The sequence below is a fragment of the Oscarella lobularis genome, chromosome 2, assembly GCF_947507565.1.
Source record: "Oscarella lobularis chromosome 2, ooOscLobu1.1, whole genome shotgun sequence".
NCBI classification, from domain to species: Eukaryota; Metazoa; Porifera; class Homoscleromorpha; order Homosclerophorida; family Oscarellidae; genus Oscarella; species Oscarella lobularis.
Window position 1 is genome coordinate 2,500,063 of NC_089176.1, and position 19,080 is coordinate 2,519,142.

At 47.6% G+C, this 19,080-nt stretch overlaps 5 protein-coding genes and 1 long non-coding RNA gene across 10 annotated transcripts; 2 read left to right on the forward strand and 4 right to left on the reverse strand.

Annotated features, from left to right (window-relative positions):
* Position 1: 1 nt before the first annotated feature.
* Positions 2-5,002, reverse strand: LOC136200260 (uncharacterized). Of its 3 annotated transcripts, XM_065990620.1 has the most exons (10): positions 4,735-5,002; positions 4,289-4,672; positions 4,043-4,234; positions 3,965-3,985; positions 3,721-3,912; positions 3,348-3,668; positions 3,074-3,289; positions 2,374-3,018; positions 602-2,315; positions 2-463 (listed from the first exon to the last, which is right to left on the reverse strand). In XM_065990620.1, the coding sequence occupies exons 1-9, from the start codon at positions 4,790-4,792 to the stop codon at positions 1,429-1,431; spliced, it is 2,916 nt and encodes a 971-aa protein (XP_065846692.1). In that variant the 5' UTR covers positions 4,793-5,002; the 3' UTR covers positions 2-463; positions 602-1,428. The 3 variants fall into 3 exon arrangements, with proteins under 3 accessions (XP_065846692.1, XP_065846690.1, XP_065846691.1); XM_065990618.1 differs by having other exon boundaries at positions 3,965-4,234; XM_065990619.1 differs by having other exon boundaries at positions 2-2,315; positions 3,965-4,234.
* LOC136200262 (valacyclovir hydrolase-like) lies at positions 28-1,103 on the forward strand. Its single transcript, XM_065990624.1, has 3 exons — positions 28-107; positions 163-452; positions 511-1,103. The coding sequence occupies exons 1-3, from the start codon at positions 69-71 to the stop codon at positions 986-988; spliced, it is 807 nt and encodes a 268-aa protein (XP_065846696.1). The 5' UTR covers positions 28-68; the 3' UTR covers positions 989-1,103.
* A 588-nt stretch (positions 5,003-5,590) lies between the features above and the next one.
* LOC136200261 (TBC1 domain family member 16-like) lies at positions 5,591-7,988 on the reverse strand. 2 transcript variants are annotated; one of them, XM_065990623.1, is made up of 7 exons: positions 7,648-7,988; positions 7,303-7,586; positions 6,908-7,244; positions 6,704-6,852; positions 6,507-6,641; positions 6,264-6,447; positions 5,591-6,205 (listed from the first exon to the last, which is right to left on the reverse strand). In XM_065990623.1, the coding sequence occupies exons 2-7, from the start codon at positions 7,533-7,535 to the stop codon at positions 5,717-5,719; spliced, it is 1,527 nt and encodes a 508-aa protein (XP_065846695.1). In that variant the 5' UTR covers positions 7,536-7,586; positions 7,648-7,988; the 3' UTR covers positions 5,591-5,716. The 2 variants fall into 2 exon arrangements, with proteins under 2 accessions (XP_065846695.1, XP_065846694.1); XM_065990622.1 differs by having other exon boundaries at positions 7,858-7,987.
* A 321-nt stretch (positions 7,989-8,309) lies between these two features.
* On the forward strand, positions 8,310-9,606 carry LOC136200017 (uncharacterized). The gene is made up of 2 exons (XR_010673275.1): positions 8,310-9,348; positions 9,517-9,606. It is a non-coding gene; the product is annotated as an uncharacterized lncRNA (long non-coding RNA).
* On the reverse strand, positions 9,417-12,438 carry LOC136200016 (cyclin-F-like). Its single transcript, XM_065990345.1, has 15 exons — positions 12,309-12,438; positions 12,101-12,249; positions 11,928-11,995; positions 11,614-11,873; positions 11,431-11,553; positions 11,217-11,372; positions 11,089-11,162; positions 10,866-11,030; positions 10,684-10,807; positions 10,586-10,633; positions 10,466-10,536; positions 10,330-10,406; positions 10,184-10,271; positions 10,074-10,133; positions 9,417-10,020 (listed from the first exon to the last, which is right to left on the reverse strand). Exons 1-15 carry the CDS (start codon positions 12,399-12,401, stop codon positions 9,675-9,677), a joined length of 1,902 nt encoding a protein of 633 aa, XP_065846417.1. The 5' UTR covers positions 12,402-12,438; the 3' UTR covers positions 9,417-9,674.
* A 47-nt stretch (positions 12,439-12,485) lies between these two features.
* LOC136200015 (ankyrin repeat and fibronectin type-III domain-containing protein 1-like) lies at positions 12,486-18,384 on the reverse strand. 2 transcript variants are annotated; one of them, XM_065990343.1, is made up of 28 exons: positions 18,212-18,384; positions 18,035-18,139; positions 17,875-17,976; positions 17,651-17,790; positions 17,197-17,324; positions 17,112-17,140; positions 16,950-17,048; positions 16,721-16,890; positions 16,516-16,663; positions 16,353-16,456; positions 16,162-16,304; positions 16,034-16,112; positions 15,860-15,973; positions 15,703-15,800; positions 15,520-15,610; positions 15,332-15,466; positions 15,196-15,277; positions 15,000-15,132; positions 14,577-14,942; positions 14,265-14,308; positions 14,039-14,213; positions 13,843-13,977; positions 13,567-13,738; positions 13,415-13,515; positions 13,277-13,342; positions 13,021-13,201; positions 12,875-12,966; positions 12,486-12,817 (listed from the first exon to the last, which is right to left on the reverse strand). In XM_065990343.1, exons 1-28 carry the CDS (start codon positions 18,304-18,306, stop codon positions 12,566-12,568), a joined length of 3,579 nt encoding a protein of 1,192 aa, XP_065846415.1. In that variant the 5' UTR covers positions 18,307-18,384; the 3' UTR covers positions 12,486-12,565. The 2 variants fall into 2 exon arrangements, with proteins under 2 accessions (XP_065846415.1, XP_065846414.1); XM_065990342.1 differs by having other exon boundaries at positions 16,950-17,051.
* Between the last annotated feature and the right edge of the window lie 696 nt (positions 18,385-19,080).

Consider the following 19,080-nt stretch of genomic DNA (forward strand, 5'->3'; position numbering starts at 1 on the left):
CTCTATATACGGCATGACGTCACCTTCGCAATCATCCGAGTCGCCCTGACATCCTGTTTGATTTGGAAATGCAGAACACTGCCTCCGCGATCATTTCGACCAGCAAAGCGAGTTCCCATGCACGTTCGGCAGTACTAGTAGTAACGGCGTTCAAACGCGTAGGCTTGCGAAAACGATGCCGCCGGCGGTCTCTACTACTATCGCGTCGGTAGAGGAAACGACGTTCTCGTCTTTCTTCACGGCGTAGTTGGGGCGGGAATGCTCGATTTCGCGCCTCAACTTCAATCGCAACTCATGCTCGACCAATTTGACATGATTGCGATCGACTTGCGCGGCTGCGGCAAATCGCGTCCCCCGGAAAAAGATTTTTCCGGCGATTTCTATCGCACCGACGCCGCCGATGTTGCCTCTTTGATGGATTCGCTGAAAATACGCCAGTATTCGGTCGCGGGGTATGAGGATGCTAAGGGATAATAAATTAAACTAGCCTTTCGCGTTATACATGTACAGGTGGAGCTATGGGGCTACGGTAGGGCTAATATTGGCCGCAATGAGACCCGACGCCGTTCAGGCCCTGATGGTATGGGGACCAATCGCTTACCTGGAACGAAAAATCATGGATAAAGTCGTCAAAAGAGAACACCATTCGACGTGGAATCCGCGCATTCTGAACCGACTCGTCACCTTCTACGCCGTCGACGTGGCGCAGTCGTTGTGGTCCGGTTGGATTCGCGGCGCAACGCGACTCGTCGACGAGCGAGACGGGGATATTTGTCGAGACGACGTGGCGATGATAGAGTGCCCGACGCTCGTCATGCACGGATGCCGCGATCCTTTGAACGCCGTTCATCACGTCGAGTTCATCAAGGCGAACGTTCGCGGTCCCGTTGCGTATCACGAATTCGATGAAGGTCGTCATGAAATGCATCTCGACTGCGCGGACGAGTTCAATAGGAAGGTGGTGGAGTTTTTCAAGAACGTCCGTTAGGCTTCGTTCGAATTGAGCCGAGTATTTATTGAACAAGGAATGAAACTGCCTTGCACGACTCTAACAAAATCAATCAAAATTAGAATATTAATAATTGAAACGACCTTTCAATTCATCTCTCTTCTCGCTTATTATGATTGATTCCTTTAGGAGAACCGTGCTTCTCGTCAATTTTATGACGTCGAAAATCATAACGAAAGCGGAACCTACACTCCCCTATATATATATCTAGGTAATAAACATTGGCCGCATCGCGCTAATATATAATAATGGCCCCACTGCCCTACTGCCCACTGCTCCAGGGTGACGGCAGGTGACGGCAGGTGACGGCGGCAGACGCGGCCCGGTGACGGCACGGATCTAAGATCGGCCTACTATGCGCGTATAGACAGTGTTGCATGCACAACGCTACCACAGACGAGAAATACAGCAAACGAACTTTAGTCAGTGGTCACAGTGAGTCGCGACTCCATCCTTACGGTGTCGCGTATCATTTCTTCGTACTTCCTCATGTTAGTATACACGGCGTATCCGTCCTTGCAGTCCTCAAAGCCAAAACTGCCCACACCGCACAGAACATATCTGTTTGTCTTAGGATCCTGACACATAAGAGGAGTGCCCGTCGCTCCATGGCAAATATCCCCAGGAATGCGTCGAACGCAGAGATTCGAATCTAAAATAATTTTCTCAGGCCACCTCTGCCTGCACTCAGACAAATTAGCTATAACAACGCTCGACTCTATAGGAACATTCGAGACGACTCTTTCGTCATCTTTCACGTATTGATACCCGACCAGGAACGCCGTCTGTCCTACTGCAATCATTCCATCACTGATCATCGTGTTGTACTCCGAATGCCGTGGCGAACAGATTGGCTTTCGAAAGCGACTCACCTCTATAGGCATGTCGAGCCTTATCACAGCCATGTTATTCTCGAGTGTATCCGGATTGAATCTCCTCGTTGAGCGCCACACTTTCAGTCCAGGCGGTGGATGATCTCCGCGAACCAGAACGCCAGTTCCGTTGTACCTGCTTATCGTCAGTCCGTCGTCATTGTCGTTTAGTTCGTATTGTCCAACTCGGACTCCTATTTTATAATTGTTGATTTTGCCCTCTAACCACCCGCTGGTACGAGTCGCCTTTTTGAAACAGTCGGCACCGGTTACTACCCATCGGCGGTGAACTAGAGCGCCGTCGCATTCGTACTCTCCGTTACCCAGGACGGTGACGAGCCAGGGCCAGGCTCCGCGTGCTGCAACCGAGAAGTTGGAAAAGGGATAGTGCCGGCCGGGAGCTCCGGCTACACCGCAAAGATCGTCGACCGTAGCTATATAAGAAACGCAATTTGACGCTAGTACAAACACCATACCCACCCTATTTTTTACTTGAGCTCGAGTAGTTCACAAACGCGTGGAACTCGTCGGTGGTGTGGAATTCGATGAAGTCCGTCGTAGGTTCCATATAGTGCGGCAAGTCGCGTGTCGAAATATGAAGTGATTTGACGTTCAATTGTTCGTAACGCTCCAGCGCAGCCAAAGCGCGTTGCCGATTAGTGACCCTCGGAATTTGCTCGCTGACAATTACAGCCACTCTCCTCGCATCTCTCGGTTCGCCGCCTAACGCTGTCTCGAACATCACGTTAATGCTCTCTCTGAACTCTTCGAGATTTTCTGAGATGTTATGAGGATTTTCTTCAGTTTGATTGGGTGTCCCAACGAATTTCCAAATTGTTTCCTTCGTGAGAACCAAGACAGCGGCGCGGGTCTTCTCTGCGTCGATGGGAAAGTTTGTGATTGTGCTATTGACAAATGTTTTATACACTTCGTTCAGAGAACTCTTCTCGCGGATGTTGAAAGCAAAGAGAAGATCCAGTTTGACGTCGGACTGCGCGCGGAGCACATCGGATCGATCGTGTCTCCCGAGAAAATTCTTGTCGGGTTGGGCATTGCGAGAGTACGTTGCTAAGGGAAGCAAGAATTTTTTCGTGAACGCTTCAACTGGGTCTTTGACTAAATTAGTTTCGAGTAGGCCTACATTAAATAAATCAATAATAATTTAACATTGCATACAATGACTTCATCGTACATTTTGGAAGAGGAACGTTCCATTTTGAATTAGCCATACAGGTGGCAACACTGTGGCCAACAAGTGTAAATCCGTGGTTGCAAGAAAAGCTAGCAGTCGACAAATAATGAGGTCTCCTATCTATATACTCTAATGTCCCGTTGATGTACGCAAAATCGATTTGTCTTCTAGTCGAAATACTGCCGTTCTTCAAACTTATTTTAGGACATTCAAGAGCTGCAAAAGAAATCATATTCAGCTTTTTTTCTTGGATCTGTACAGAGACCCGGACTACGTTGGCATTTTGGAGCTGTTTGCCATCCATTAGCCCCGCAAGTCATATGTCCTGCTGTACGCCGAAAATAATCTATTGCCGTAGACCTCCAGCGCAAAGCAGGAGGTTTATCGTTGACGGCTTTTAAAAGAAATAAGTTTTTCCTCCTTTTCCCTTCGATTTCCTTTGGCAAAAAACGGAACAAATCCGGTTCCTTTACTACGTGAGAGTAGCCCTTTTCGCATTTCCACTCAATCTTTTCTTCATCGTAATATTCGGATTTGTTTTCGTTGGAAAAAATGAAATGCCCGTTGTCGATAGAAGGTATAGAACATTTGATTTCTACCAAAAACAAACCAGTCATTTCAAGAAAAACAAATTGAAACTTTCTTACCTTTGCACTGAGGTGGACTCAAGCGATCCCATTTTCCGTCATACTTACATTTTCGAGTATCAAAATCGTCATAATTTTGGTAGCCTTTATTGCAGTAGGTAGTTGCCGCTTTGGAGCAGTGTCCTAAAGATAGATCACCAGATAGGGATTCGCGTCCATTTAGCACTGACGAAGTTTCACACGTAGTGGCACCTAATGCAAATCGTTTTGGACGTCATAGCATAATTTAATTATGCACTGTTACCGCAGAGATCCGCTTTAAAGCCTTGATACGCTCGCTTCAGTTGAAAAGTGATTAGTCTGTTAGCAGTTAGAGTCTTACTTGACCCTTCTTTGTACGTAATTCTGACGCTTTTCGAGTCACCGTCTCTGTTGGAAACATCGGCATAAAACGCATCGGTGCCGTCAGGGATATTGAAGAAATTCAAGCAGGCCGGACGACTCTCAGATCCGCACATCGTCCAGTCTGCATTAACATACCCAGACGAAATACTCTTTGGATTGAGCATGTTTCCTACGGTACGGTTTGAATTAATTTTTTATATTGGGGTACCACACCGTCACGTACTGTCTGTTGTGTAGGAAATTTTAAACCCGTTTCCTTTCTTCCAATTATTATTTGATTTGAAACGAATTGTCAATTCGGTAGAGCAAGCGACGTACTGCTTAGGAAAATCGGAAGAATTTGTAGATTGTCCTGAAAGACTGGCCAAGATTCCGTTGGTTGATGAATCTATGATCTCGAGGATGTCTCCTTCTTTCTCAGTGTCAAGAAACTCCACTGTTGCAACCATCCGATCGCAAGTGATAGGAACACCAAAAAACAGCTCAGGCTGAAACTTCCACGTGCAGTCAACGTTTCTGTCATAGCAAGAAAATGAAGGAGGATACTCCAAGGTCCCTCGATTTTCAGGAAGACGATGAGGCTCGCACGAACTGACGTATCCCTCTCCTGGATGAAATGTTTGATCGTTACGAGAAACGACTGGGCCCGAGTCCCTTTGAATTCGTTACCTGCAACGACTGCAGCCAGGAGAAGCACGTGCACGAGTTCCAAGAGTGTCGTTTTCATTTTCTTCTGCGACTAAAAGAGATTCTATACTCGTCGTCCTTTTGTACTCCACTTCGGGGGTGGGAGGATATATTTACGTTGCTGCATGGACGAGACGCATATTGATAGATTTCCTTCCCTTCGCTTCCCCCAATTACACCTACGCTTCCTCCACTTATACGTCGCTTCCTCCAATTGTACGTCACTTCCATCTATCTAAACTCCCATGGACACAGACACGGTCCTTTGCTTGCAGCAAAAATGCCTTCAAAGTCGCACTACATGTATGCATGAGTGAAGACTGCAGTAGATATGAATTAGGGGACACTTGCACGCAACTGCGTCATCTGCGCTTCCTGCTGTAGCCACGTTGTTTTTATGCGTCTGGAGAGCGGAAGTCCATCGCTTCCGTGGACGTCTTCTTCAATTAGACGCCGAGCCATTTTCGTCAAAACTGTCACTGTGAATTTGATTTATCAGCCGAGCCAGACTGAGATAAATGTCCACTGGTATGAATCTGAAAAAGCCGGCACCGCGAACTACGGTTAGTATTGGCGACAATGAGACCCGAGTTCATCAAGGGTGAACGTTCGCGGTATCGTTGCGTATCACGAATTCGAGGAAGGTCATCACGGAATGCATCTCGACTGCTCGGACGAGTTCAATAGGGAAGGTGATGGCGCTTTTTGAGAAGAACATCGTTAGGCTTCGTTTGAGTATTTACTGAACAAGGCGGATGCTTGTTGGAATGCCTTGGGGGCTCGCTTGTCACTGCACGTGACTCCTTAATTAAAACGGAGCCATCCCATTGCTTCTTGGTCTGCAAAAGAGACTTGTCTAGATAAAAGTAATCAGGTTCGAGATCCGCTGGACATCAATGAGAGGTGCTTTGCTTCATGATGATGTCAAAAATAACCGCCGATTTCTACAATACAAATCAACAAATTAAACTGTTACAGTTCTTCTGTTATGTTTGCAGTCGCTCGAGCATAACAACGTCGGCGGCGATCTATCCTCGCTTCTCCACGTGTCCAACGACTCTTCGACTATCGACTTCAAGCTACACGGAATGCTTTTGAGTCGCCCAAACTGATAGAGATAACAGCGCGCCTGATAGAGAACGATGTCGGCGTGCATGTACTTGGCATGGTGAATGAAATGCATCAGCGATTCGTCGGCGTTCATTTTGCGCTCGACGACGTCGCTTCCGTAGACGGCGATGATCGCTAAGGCGACGAAAAGGTGATAGACGTTCGTGTAGTAGCGAGTCCAGTGGCTCTCCCAGATCAGGTGGACGTCGTTGAGGAGAAACTCGCGCTTGAAGCAGAGAAGAAACCAGCGATGGCAGAAGAGGAGCTCTGATGCAGGCGGCACTGATTCCACGTAGGCAAAGAATTCGGGAAGAAAGAGTTTGACTAGATCACGAAGCAAGTTCTAGAGCAATAAAAAAATCAGGAGACGAAAATTATTAAAATTATTTTCTATATTTTACCGTGTTTTTTATAAGAGCAAGTTTGGGGTTGGAGAAAAATTCGTTTCGCTTCATGAGAAGCGCAAAGCACCAGAACGCCTTCACCTCGTCGTCGAGCACAGCCAAGAGAGGCGAGAGCAAATCGGACATGCCTTGCGTGTAGGCGAGATCTCGATTATAAACGGCGTAATTCAATAAAATATTGCTAGAATTCAGGGAGTGAATTATTTTCGTGCGGTGCCCCATCTCGTTTCGATCCTCTACCTTAGCTGATCCACGTGTGGGTTGTTTTCGCCCGAGTAGTAGCCGCACGTCCGATCTGTTCGAGTCACGTCGAATTCTACTTTATCTCTCGTCGTTTTCATGTGTTCTAAGCCCTTGCGATCGGTAATACACGCTCTATAGAATAGGGTCATTCGAATACAGGTCTTGAGACTAGAGGCGAGTATAGATGAAGAGACCTTTCCTTATTGATTTTCTCATATTCCTTCTTTCGGCTTTCATCTACTTTCTCTCGCTCCTCTTTCGTGCTGTTCATCTCGTAGAAGCCAATCAGAAAAGGCCAGAAGTGAGGCCGAACAGGAGGAGCAACGCCAGAGAAGAAAGCAACCTAAGAAGAAAAAAATTGATTTCCTTGTTTTTATACGAGACATCGTATATTATACCTTCCTAACAAAATCTGGCTTCCGAATTCTCTCCGTCTCATCGAAAACGTCCGTCCACATAGGCATTGTGAGCTGACTGAGCATCCCCTCGTCCGGATGAACGTCCTCCTCGCGAATCGACGCGTGTCGAACGACGAAGACGATCTTTCCCCCGTCCGATCGCGGATTTCCCTTCGACTCGCCGGGCAAAAGACTGCAGCCAGGCCACTCGTCCAAAACGCGCATCAACTGATCGAGACCGCCGTGGGGAAAGTGGAGCACTTTGAAGTCGCCTTGACGACTCGTCAGAACGAACTGGCCGGCCCCGTTGCCGTCCGTCAAAAAGACGCGAATCGATCTGGGGGGCGAGAACGGAAGCGAATGTCTACGATTTTCGCTCTTGAGAGCGTTTTTACCTTAGTTGGCCCATGTCGACGGTGAATGCGTGTCCGTTGGGGTCCGATCCGCCGCTCTTGAGCTTGTCGTTCGGCGTCCAGTGGAGAATTAGGGACGCTTTCGGTGAGAGACGCGATCCTTTCGTTCGCATTGTCAAGTAGCCTTTCACGTCTTTCTTTTCGTGCGATCGGATCGATATTGAGACGTTGTTCTTGCAATAGACGACCGTTTCTTCGCTCCAAACGCCAGCCATTTTTTCTACTATCCGGGAGGGAACGCGTGATGACGCTTCAGAAATTGAAATCTGAGCGCGAAAAAAATTTGAGGGTAATCGCGGTTGATTGCCAGTCAATAAAACAGCGTACCTAATAGACAAAAAATTAGCTCGCGCCTCGCAATCGAATTGAAGGCGTAATTGAGTGACTCTAAGGGGCCCCCCGGCCGTGTATATTTCGATTGAGCTGACGAGGCTTGATCGATGACGTTCTTCGGCTGTTCTTCCGCCGTTCCTTCGTGTTCGCGTTATTCGAGCGGCGAGGACATAGCGATCGATGCGCGGAGATGATCGCTCGTACGTTTTCCTCTTCTCTCTCCCTCTTCTTCATCGCAGATCATCCAAAGCGACGTCTTCAATCGTATAAATCGTCTCGAGATCGCTCGCGAAGGAATAAAATCGACGAAATCGCAGTAGGCATCGCCATTCGAGATTTGAAGCCGGGATTTTCGCTCGCGCGCGAAACGAAGGCCCTACGAAAAGAAAGAAATGCGTCTATAGGCATTGAAATCCTATTCAAATGCAAAACGCAATACACGTGGTCCTCGAGCAAGAAGGAGCCGCCATTATTTTAGCGCTAAATCGAAGGAATTCGGTGACGTAAAGAGCACGTGCAAAGAAGGTGAGAATTCAGCAGCAAATCAGCGTAGCGTTGCCTTGGTGAAATGATCTCATCGATGATGTCATTGGCTATTGCATCATGCTCGATATAAAAGCGACGGGCCAACGCCCAATCTTCAGTCTTGCGCTAGGGTGGGGGATGTCAACGGACTGAACCTTTGAGGTCGATCGTGAACTGGGAAAGCTGATTGTTGGTCATCAAAGCGTTTTCGTCTTATGTCGATGCTCACTGAAACTGTCAGGCGCAGTGGACGGGCGTCGCGCGAGTTCTTCTCGCGGCGCTACATCGGCACTGGGGGTCGAAAGGGTCGTGGACAACTTGGGTTGCGAAGTCAGGCGCTTTGCGTTATGCTGAGCGGGCGTCTGGCTAAGGTATGCCACTTTCCGCCAAAGAAACGTGTGGGGGCCCAGTGTCTCGTGGTCATTTCCTCACTCGGATTAGTGATCTATAGTTGAAAGATGACCCGACCCCCAGGACAAAAAACGCTGACCCTCAATTGGTGGACTCGGTAAGCGCTTTGTAATTCCTCTCCCGACACGGTAGGCTCGCTTCCTATCCAAGCGAAAGTCTACGGCCTCTTTGGGGCCCCGGTACGACGCGGTCGGGGGGACGGTGTGGGAGAGCCGTTCTCGATCCAGGCCGTACCGGTCGTGATTGGGCCTATGAAGCAAGGTCTCGCTTCCAAAATTTTTGGGCCATCTGCGTTCGAACCTCCACGCGGTGTGGCCTGGTTAATGCCAATGCGAACGCATTGCAAAAAGGTACGTACACGGACAAATTGAACAGTTTTTATCTTCTCTTTTTTTAGGTGCTCTACACGCAAGGACGTGCGCTCGAGCCGAAAAGCAGCGACAATGAAAGGATTTTATAGTTTGTAACTAATTGTCTGTCTAATGCACGCATGTACACTTCGTATTCGTTTGAATTTTTTTCGTAATAACGAAAGACTTTCGAGGCTGTTCGACAGCCAGGGAGTCAGCTAACGCGCGCGTCGTGGCTGTTCTCTTCGCGTGCGGTGTTCCTAGGCATTTTCTTCCTTCGCGAGACGTTGTGTCGCTCTTCCTTCCACGTGTCGTCTTCGAGGAACGCTTTCTGGCTAAACGGTCCTATTATGGATGGAAAGTCTGCGTGGAACCAAGGATTGGAAGGAAAGAAAATCGCGTTGCGCAGGTAAACTTCGAAAGAACCGCCGAAGAACAGCGTACGCGTCAATGAACGCACCGGGTCGCATTTTTTATGGCGCTCCAAACCGAAAGGATGTACAGTGTAGACACGAGATCGCTGTAACGCGAACGTTTGAATTATTTAATTAATCTATGACCCGTTTTTGGCTTCTAGACTGTCTTATGATAACGTAATTGCCTTGTCCAATGTCTTGCTGGCTCGACAAGTTCAAAGGTAGAAATAAAAGATGGAGTGGATAGTGGAGATGTTTTACTTTATGACGTCAAATGAATACTTCATACCTATTACCCACGGCACCAATTTATGAAGACTTACGAGAGAAAATTTTCGGCGCTTTGTAGGGGGTTTCGGATTTCCCCCTGCGTGTTCCACTCTTCTTTTCTCTTCTTGCATTGCCCGCTGTCGTTTTCTAAGTGTTCGTCTTCATGTAATCCAGCAGCCGAGTCCATCTCTTCCGATTCGTTGACGCCGAAACTTTCCGTTAGAAACGACGATTGATTATCAAAAGTAGCCTGCAGCTGGCTGCTGCTGATGTCTGTAGAAGAGTTGAGAGATGTGGAGAGACAGTGACTGTTCTCCCAATTGATGAAGAGCGAAAGATCCTCCGCTGTTAGGGTAGGAAATTGAACTACGTTAAACAGATCTGAACGAGAATACCTAAATGCACGATCACCTGTCAATTAATTGATTTATGTCTCAATTTCATTTACCGTTCATAGACTGATTTAAGAGGAACGCTTTTGTGATCCAGCACAGGTTCGCCTTGAAGACTGAAAAGAAAATTGAGAAAATCACGCGAAAACCTAACACTTTTTCTTACCATGTAACCACAACGTGAGCAGCACATGCCCAGATAGAATCTAATGAGAACGGACTGCACTGCTGCAGTGCAACTGGAACTTCAAAGCCTGTAAGTACACAATAAAGAAAACTAACGTATTAATAATAATAATAATTTTTCCTAACCTGCTATTGAAGAAGTATCCATTCGATGGACGGTTGCCAGGCTGAGAACAAGGCAAGAAATTGCCAGCAGAGAAGAGCTAATACATTAGTTTATCAATCATTATCAAAGAAAAAATTTTTGAAAGAAACGGCGTGCCTTTTAAAAAGAGACCAAAGCAGAGCGAGATCACAGAGATAACAGGCGTACGTATGAACCAAAGGACGGACCTGAAAACGACAGCATGACTTCATTATTAATCCACGCAATCTGTATTACCCTGGCAACGGCGGCATAAATATCAAGATAATCCAAGACAGTGGCCACCTGAAATGAATATCGAGTGTTTGAGAACGATATGACGTTTTCTCGTTCACCCTTATTCTTCCTTTCAATACGCCCAATATTTCGCCCATCATTCTTACGACGTCACCGTATTTGTATGTGTTGTCAGTCAACCAGGCAGCCTCTTTGATTGTGACGACTTCTTGACCCAGAAACCTTTGAACGAAACAGACGAAGTCAAACGAGAAAACTCTTCCTTATTATAAAAACTGACCGAGTAATAAGAACGAGAGCGGTGATTCCGGTCAACTGGAGCTGGGAACGGTGAACCGGAATCAATGACGTGTATTCGTCGACGACCTGCATTGCACAGTGAACGAACCGCGACGGCAGTTGCTTCATGTCGCCCACTTCAAAAAGCCAATCACATAAAATGTATCTACGCGAAAATTAAAGATAAGTCAACAGTGTAGCAAAGAGTCGTCTTTCAGACTTACCTCATGTTTGTCGTTAGACGCGATTTGGGCATAGTCCACGCTTTCTTCTGTCGCTCCTTTGCCATTAGAGCAAGCTAGAGTACCAAAATAAACGCAGTCCTTTAGGTGATACATATATTGGCTGGCACGTTTTTGATGTAGTCAATTCCTTGCTGATGCGAGATTCCTCCCAATTGTGATTTTGCATAGTAAAGACCGAGTTCGATTTGAGCGTCGAGACAACCGCATGCGGCGCATTCTCTGAGCCAGCGAATTTTGCGCAAAGTCATTCCCGGGTCGGAGAACTAAATCGAATAATATTTCCTAATCCAGTCACTTAGCGAGATATTTTATATGCGAGACTTTGTTGTCAAACGTCATCTTCCACAATTGATAGGAAGCGTGGGCGGATCCCTTAGCAGCTGCCGTTTCCATCCACCTCGAAGCGTCTGCCTTTTGGTCACAAAAATCGTCCGTGCCATTGCCCTAAATTAAATTTCTCTTATAGTCAGATGTTTACATATTATACATGCATCTTTTGTCTACTTTAAGGAGGAGAAGTGCCTTTGCCACGTTATACACGATTCTGCCGTCTTGCTCTCGTTCGCCGCACTTCAACGTTAGGTGCTTCAATAGAGCCGACTTGGAGCAGTGGGACTGGGCCCATGGCGGTCGATACAGCAACCAGGTGAAGGGTTCGTGCGAGTGCAACGTGTCGACCAAGGAGAACTGATCGCACGCCAATTCGTTCAGGCATCCAGTGCTACCACTACAATTACTATAACAGCTCGACGATTTAGAGAAATCTAAATCATATTCAAATAAAATTTGGACGCGTAGACGGGCACTGCATATAGCACTTGGCCTTGCGTAGAGAATGGCAAGCCCTCGCTTGAGCAACGCTTCCAAATTCCCATAATCAGCGCACCTTATGGAAATTTTTTAGTCACAACAAAAGAGGAGGCCAACAGCAACAAAAGGTTGGCCCGTAGTCACGATGCCATTTGGAGCAACGGAACCGTTTCTCGCTTACTTGTGTATTATGGATGCTGCTAGAGGTTCCGTTCCTTTCTTCTCGGCCCCTTCGTCGTCGTCGACGTCGATCCAAAGCCCAGCGAGACTCGCACGGCTCCACAGCTGCTTCGCGTACTCGCCTACGACGTCGTTGTAGCGCCTGCACACCTGGCGAGAGGGAGAAACGATCGGGGTTGGCGTACGAGAGCGGTTTTTGGCTTCGTTACTAGTCGTATTCGAGTCAAATCGACGGCGGATAGATAGCCGAAGACGTGCGCGAGTATTTCGTCGGGAAGACGCAAGAAATTCGAGTCGGACATTGCTCCTTCGGCGACGAATGGAATCTCAAAACAATTTTTGCGCTGAAACGCGTTTCCCGTATTCCGTTCGCGTCGTCCCGAATGTAGCCATAGAAAAATATATTGGTGGTATAGAAATCGTTAATTCAACTATCTATCTAGTCCTGTCTCTCGTATTGACCTAACTACACGGGCGTTGAATGCGCTACTTTCAGCTTCATACATAACTTCCCTTTTATCCACGGATTCTGAAGTCGTAACGGTTGAAATTCGTCGTGAAGCGGACGCTCCTTGCTCCCGACGACCATCACAAGATAAAAGTCTCGCCAATCAATCAGTGATAAATCACTAGAGTCGCCGTCGCTGAAGTGCCGCTTCAGTTGCTCAACGACGACTCGAACAATGTCCACTGACGTCGCTTCGTCGTCGAGCTGAAGCTGGAGAACAAAACCGAACTATTAGCCTTGGTAAAAAAAACTGATTCTTTGCCATACTTTGACGCTCGTTCCGTGGCGGAGTTTGAGCAGCTCTGGAGGATATATTTTCAGCGTGCCAAGATTCTCGTTAGAGCTTCTTCTCTCCTTATCTTTTAATTGATAAAATTCCAACTATGAAATCCACCACAATCAAAAGCCCTCACCTTGCTTCTTTTCTGAATTGGTCCCGTTTTCCCGCTCGGATTGTCGTCGTCGTAGTCCGAGAGCTGACGTGACGCTCGTTTGAATCGTCTCGAAACTGATAACGTCGAGCGACTGCCGATCTCTCGCCCACTGCAACGCATCGGCGATCCACCGCGACGGCCTCCAGATTTCTTCAGCTTTCTACATAACACAGGAAAAAAGACAAACCCCAGTTGAGAAAAAGTCTGGCATATTTATATAGCGTGCAAAAATTACCTGCTGAAATTCTATGATGTGATCCAATCGCGACTGAGCGTTCTTTGATTCCTGCTTGGAAAACGCCTACGCAGATATAGGATGGGAATTTTCAGTCGAGTTCTCCCTCTGAGTCGCGCGTTTTGCGTCTCGTCTCACCCCACGTTGCGCTATTTGCGCCAGTAAGAAGTCTGTTTCCAATGAAGATGACAATTTGCAGTAAGGCTTGAGAAATGCTTTCTGATACGTGTGCCACTGGACTGAAGAAATTGCATTTACAGGTAGACAAAAGAACAACGTCCCATTCTTACTGATTTCCAAGACAGGCAAGGGAAGTGTAGGCATATTCTTGAGTTCTAGAGCTTTTGTCGAGTGGCCGGGTATGATGCAGATGTCGTCAGACGAGGGCAAGATGAGAAGAACCGAAACGGAACTATTCAGCTCCATCACTTCAGTCCCAAGCAGCCGATGACTGGCGAATTTCTAAGACAAAGAACCACAACAAAGATAAGCAAGCAAATAAGATAATCGAATAAGAAACTACGTTCAATCTATATCTAACTGCGTATGCGGGCGGTGGTTATTACATCGGAAGGAATTCCCAGCTTTGTGAATAGCTCCAGGGCACTTCGCAGCAGGCTTTTTACAAACTCTCTTCCACTTTCCAATTCCTCTTCGTCCTCGTCCTCCTCCTCTTCATCTTCTTCTTCTATTACCCCATCCTAAAAGGCATCGCCATTGGACTCGTTCTTACGATTTCTCGCTACTTTTCTAATCTCTCACCGACTGACTAATCGGTCTGCGAATGAGTTTTCGTACGGCCTTCCACTCGTCTTTCAACACGCTAGGATTGCTTCGCACTTTGACGCAGGGAAGCATGCTCGGCGTGTCTGGCTCCACGAACACACGCAACGCGTCCACGAACGTATTCGCCTTCAGATAACCGAGATAGAGCCCCCTTAAAAAAAAGAATGAAGCGCTGAGAGACCAACTGAACAAGAAGCAGTACCTTTCAACAGGAACTTTCCTCTTTTCGTTAAACGAGATCACATCCTACGAGGAAAGACAAACGGAAGATATTGAAGTGTGGGTAAGTTGTCGTAGGACCGGGAAGTTTGTACAAGAGACTATGTACGCTTATTTCAATGAGCCTCTCTCTGTTTTGCCTAAAAATGCACTTCTAGCACTTCACTTTGGATTGACAGCTTCCGCGATCTTAGCACGGTTTTTGTTAGCATTTCTGCTTTGAGTGGACTTGGTATACAGTGGAACTACTGTATGCCCAAGCCTCTGCTAGCCTTGCCCTATCACTGTCTCTTACCTTCAATGAGAAATAGAGCCGATTCGTTGCATCGAGTGCTCCGACGCCGTTCCCTGTCGGCGACTCCGCCGCCGCCGCCGAGACGCTGACGCTGACTTTTCTTTCGAACTTGCTCTGAGACGTCCACTTGAGACTGGGCACCTGCCTCGTGTCCTTCGCCTCGTGGACTGTCAAAATCACGGTGCTCCCCGTCTCCGAATCGCGAATCGGTTCATAGTGAAGCAATCCTAACTCGGTCACGCTCATGAGCGACTGAAGTAAGAGCACCGACGCGAGAAGTCGGTGTCGAAATTGAACCGACGACGACGTCGACGTCTGCGATATTTCCTTGTGAGCGTTCTGCACGTCTTTCCACGAGTAGGACAACTGGGTAACGTCGAGAGAGAATGAGATAAGGTTATTCTATAGATACTAAACGCATGCCTTCATCAGCCAATAGAAGTCGGCACCAAATGTCGACGAGTAGGTGTCGTCTACTTCGACTAATGGAATCTGGTCGTCGTTTACGAGAATTTTCCCGTGGCTTGTGTAGAAGAGAGCGCCGAAGTAGACTCCCCTGGGAGAGATAAGACATTTTTGATAATTGGGATTTTTTTTCTGTCTAAGTCATTATTGACACCTTTTGAGTTTTTTTACGTATTTCGCGCTCGAGGCGCTGAATAGTTTAGATAAGCTTTTTGACATTCGACGAGCTGATAATTCTACGACCAAGGCTAATACTCATTTTTTTTAGTTTCTCTTTTCTCTTGTCTTACGTGGAGAAGCGGATGGAAAGCGAACGCCGGGAACGAGACCGGCTTCTCTCGTCTCGCGCAATTGTTCGCTCAGGTTGGAAATGGCAGCGCATCGGTTTTCCATTCGGCTCGGACAGTCGTTGACGTCCTGCCAGCCTGTCACATTCATTCGTCAAAATGATGTATATCACTTCGTTCTCGTGACTCACTTGATGGTATGGCAAACGGAGGAGATGCATAGCACGGCGGCCCAAAGCCTTTCACGTTGTACGCCGACACTCGAATATAGTAAGGAGTGCCCTAAAAAAAAAGAAAATACCGCATTTTGGAAATAATCTTTAATCTCGTTGAGCTATGACTGGATTGGAGAATGACTACTAACTACGTCTTACCCGTTTCAAGTCTTTTATTATCAGAGTGAGGTCACCCGTCGCTCTCTTCTCCAGGGATCCGCCAATCCGATCGAACAAACAGTCCTTACTCCATTCAACTACACAAAAGAAAGACGGACGCTCCTACGATTACACCCGTGGGAAAAGCCGCCTCTACCTTTATATTGGGTGATAGCAGCGTTACAAGGGGACTGAGGCTCGCTCCACTTGACGCGCAGCGAATCCTTTGACTCGGCTTTAGCAGTGCAGTGCGCCGGCTGATCAGGCAGGTCTTACGTACAAAACGCCCACGATGCATGAATTGAATTTCTCTGTAAAATTCCTTACTTACCGGCTTTTTCGTGCTCTTGTTGCATCGTCTTGATCACCTGCTTTCTCCATTGCCACTTTCGAAGCATATTCTCGTAATTCTACGTAGGAAAACAAACAAAAAATGCATTGCTAGTTCGATTCCACTACCTTCAGTAGAGACGAATTCGATGATCCGGTTCCCGCAGCCGCGGTCGAGTTGAGAATGACGCCAGTCAACTCCGCAACGTGTCGTTCCGCTTCCGTCGTCAGTTTCTCCAACTGCAAACTTCGAAATCCCTTTATGTGAATGACTGCAGGACGACAAATAGAACCTCCTCAGCCAAGCAAAAAAAACGAACCCTTTGGATTTTCCCTGGCTCCTTTCGATAAGAGAAGATAAACGATTGGATGAAAATTCATCATGATCGCCCAGTCCAATGCGGTGTGACCTTTCTCGCTGGGCCTACGCGCACATCACAGTGACTCTTTCCCGTTTTTCGTCTCACTCTCTCAATGATTTACTCGTTCAGAGGAAGATTGGAATCTTCTAGCAGCATCGTCGCCTTCTCGACGTCCCTTGTCTCAATCGCCTCGAACAACAACTCGAGCGTCTTCGACGCTTTTGCGTGCTTCTTCACCGATTTGTCTCGTATGGAGAAAAACGATTGCACTGAGAAACGACAAGACGTTTTCGACGCACAAATCAAATATTTTTTTCAATTCTCACGTGACAACTGGAGATCGTTGTCCGCACTCTTACGCCGATGCCTGCGAATGGACCAAGATCGTCCGGCCTCCGACAGAGGCGGAGAAGGAGTCGCTACGTCGCGGTCTCTACATCCGGGCAGCTGTTCCATACTCGCAGAACGCGTCATCAGAGACGAGGAGGAATCCAATCTATAGATATATAATGGACAAGATCCAGCGTTATTAGCATGGGGAGGAAGTATGAGAACCTGCGGCCATCCGATTTCATCTTGTCCGCGTCTCTTTTCTGTTTGAGCTGCTTTACGACGAGAGCGGCCAAACCCGTTAGGCGCGTACGAGAATTGCCGCTGCTATGAAGAACACGAAAAAAAATTCAGAATACGAAAGACGATTTTTCTCTATTGCCCAACGTCTGTTTCGTATCGTAGATGTCTCCCGCCTAAGGATGAATAAATAGACAATGAGGAAACTTGGCGGCGTCTCTTGGCGTCGTACCGATGCATTTCGGTGGTTTCTGAAATATTTGTGGGTTCCGACGAAAGGCGTGTCCTCCGCACGAGTGCTGTTCGCTAAGAAATTGTCCTCCTCTTCCTCGTCGAGACGCCAAGCGGAACTACTGGGAACTAAAAAAATTGAAAATCGAATCACATTTTATGTATCTTCTCTGAATGAAAGATGCCCCACACTAAAATGTATGTACACTATCCCAATGCAATTACGGCCTTACGAAAGCGCATAACCGCAACTAATTGCCTAAACTCGCGACCCACTGTAACTCCAAAGCGAAAAAGGAACATTCTAATCCCAACAAGGGGGTCACATATCTTATGCAAATTAAAATTCTCTCCCTATCCCATTACCCAATAATAGGAGTCTGTTCTCTATATCGTATTAATTAGGCAGACAACCGCACACACACACACGCACACACTATCTCTCTCTCTCTCACCAGAAGAATCCCTTTCGAATCGTGTAGTCGTCTTGCGGCTTCGATTCGGCGACGCCGACGACGATCCGTGATGCGTTCGACGTTTCGGGGTCGCCGGCAACTGTCGTCGTCGGGGCGACGGCGGCAGGAGGCGTCGAATGCTAAAGGCAGAAAAGAGGGGCGTGGTTTCGACTTTTCTCTCACAACGAGGAAGTGGCGCGTCAAGCGAACAAGTCGTCACTCACCCACGCTTGTCGACTCTTTCGTCTAGCGACGATGACGAGACGGAGCTCGTATCGGGCCATTGCGGCGGCAGCGACGCGATGTCGTCATCGCGAACGTTGTGACTGGGAAAAGCCATAGTAGTTAGGCGAGTTGCCCGGACAGTCTCTCGTTTTCCCTTGCCTCCGGGTTCGCGCGATGGACGGCGGCGTGCGTTCGATGAAGACGCCGATGTCGGCTCCGCGCGCGTCGAACGCTTCGAACGACTTGTGACGACCAATTCGTCGACTACAGTAGAAAAAGAAAGAAGAGATTGTCTAACTAAACACGGGACTTCCGATCCTACTCGGATCTCTCGACCTTAGGGATTCATCTCTGCTCGCTTCCGTCGCGCCGTTCGCGCGACGAAACCAGTGTCGGCCGCTGCGACGCGGACTGTCGCCGTAGTCCGACATCGCGCCCGCGAGATTGCGATTAGAAGAATGCGATATCTCGGATGTGGCGCTACGATGACTGCGAAGCGGACCAACACCAAAACATCCTGGAATTTTTTGTTCGACGGCTCGCTTCCCGGATAGAGACGTCGAAAAAAAAGACGAATTTTTAGAGCTATGCGGGATCGATGCGGGATCGGGGCAGGTGGTTGGGACTAAAGTGACCTAAGCAGTGTTGGTGCAAGTGGCTCTTTGCGGTTTCTAAACTGTTGTCTTCCTAAAGATGCCTTTGTTTACAATGAGAGAGGCGCCAACTATAGACGAACCACACATCCTAAAACTCATTCCGTAGACTTTCAATTTGACGTCAAAATTTCGTAGCCCGGAAGAAAAGTGGATGTGCCAGATAAAATGAGAGGTTCGCACACTACACATCGACGGAACAAGCATGATTGTGCAGAAATAGAATATTGGGTTTCAGTTGGAAAATAAACGTTTCTACTACGTTCTTTTTCAAACCTAACATCCATTTTTAATTGCATCGTCTTACGTACGTTCAAAATAAAATCTCTCTCTATGCAAGTTTAGATTTTCTACCGAGTAATCTAGATAGCAACTTGCCAGCCATCCAAACGGCGAATGCAAGTCCACTGATGCCCGTCGCAATGACAAAGCTCAATAGCATCGCCGAGAGAAGCACGAAAGTGCCCAAGGCGAGAAGAGCCCCCTCGATCACGAGAACGGCGAGAATGGTCAGTAGGAGAGTGACAAGCGTGTAGACGATGAATGCCAGCG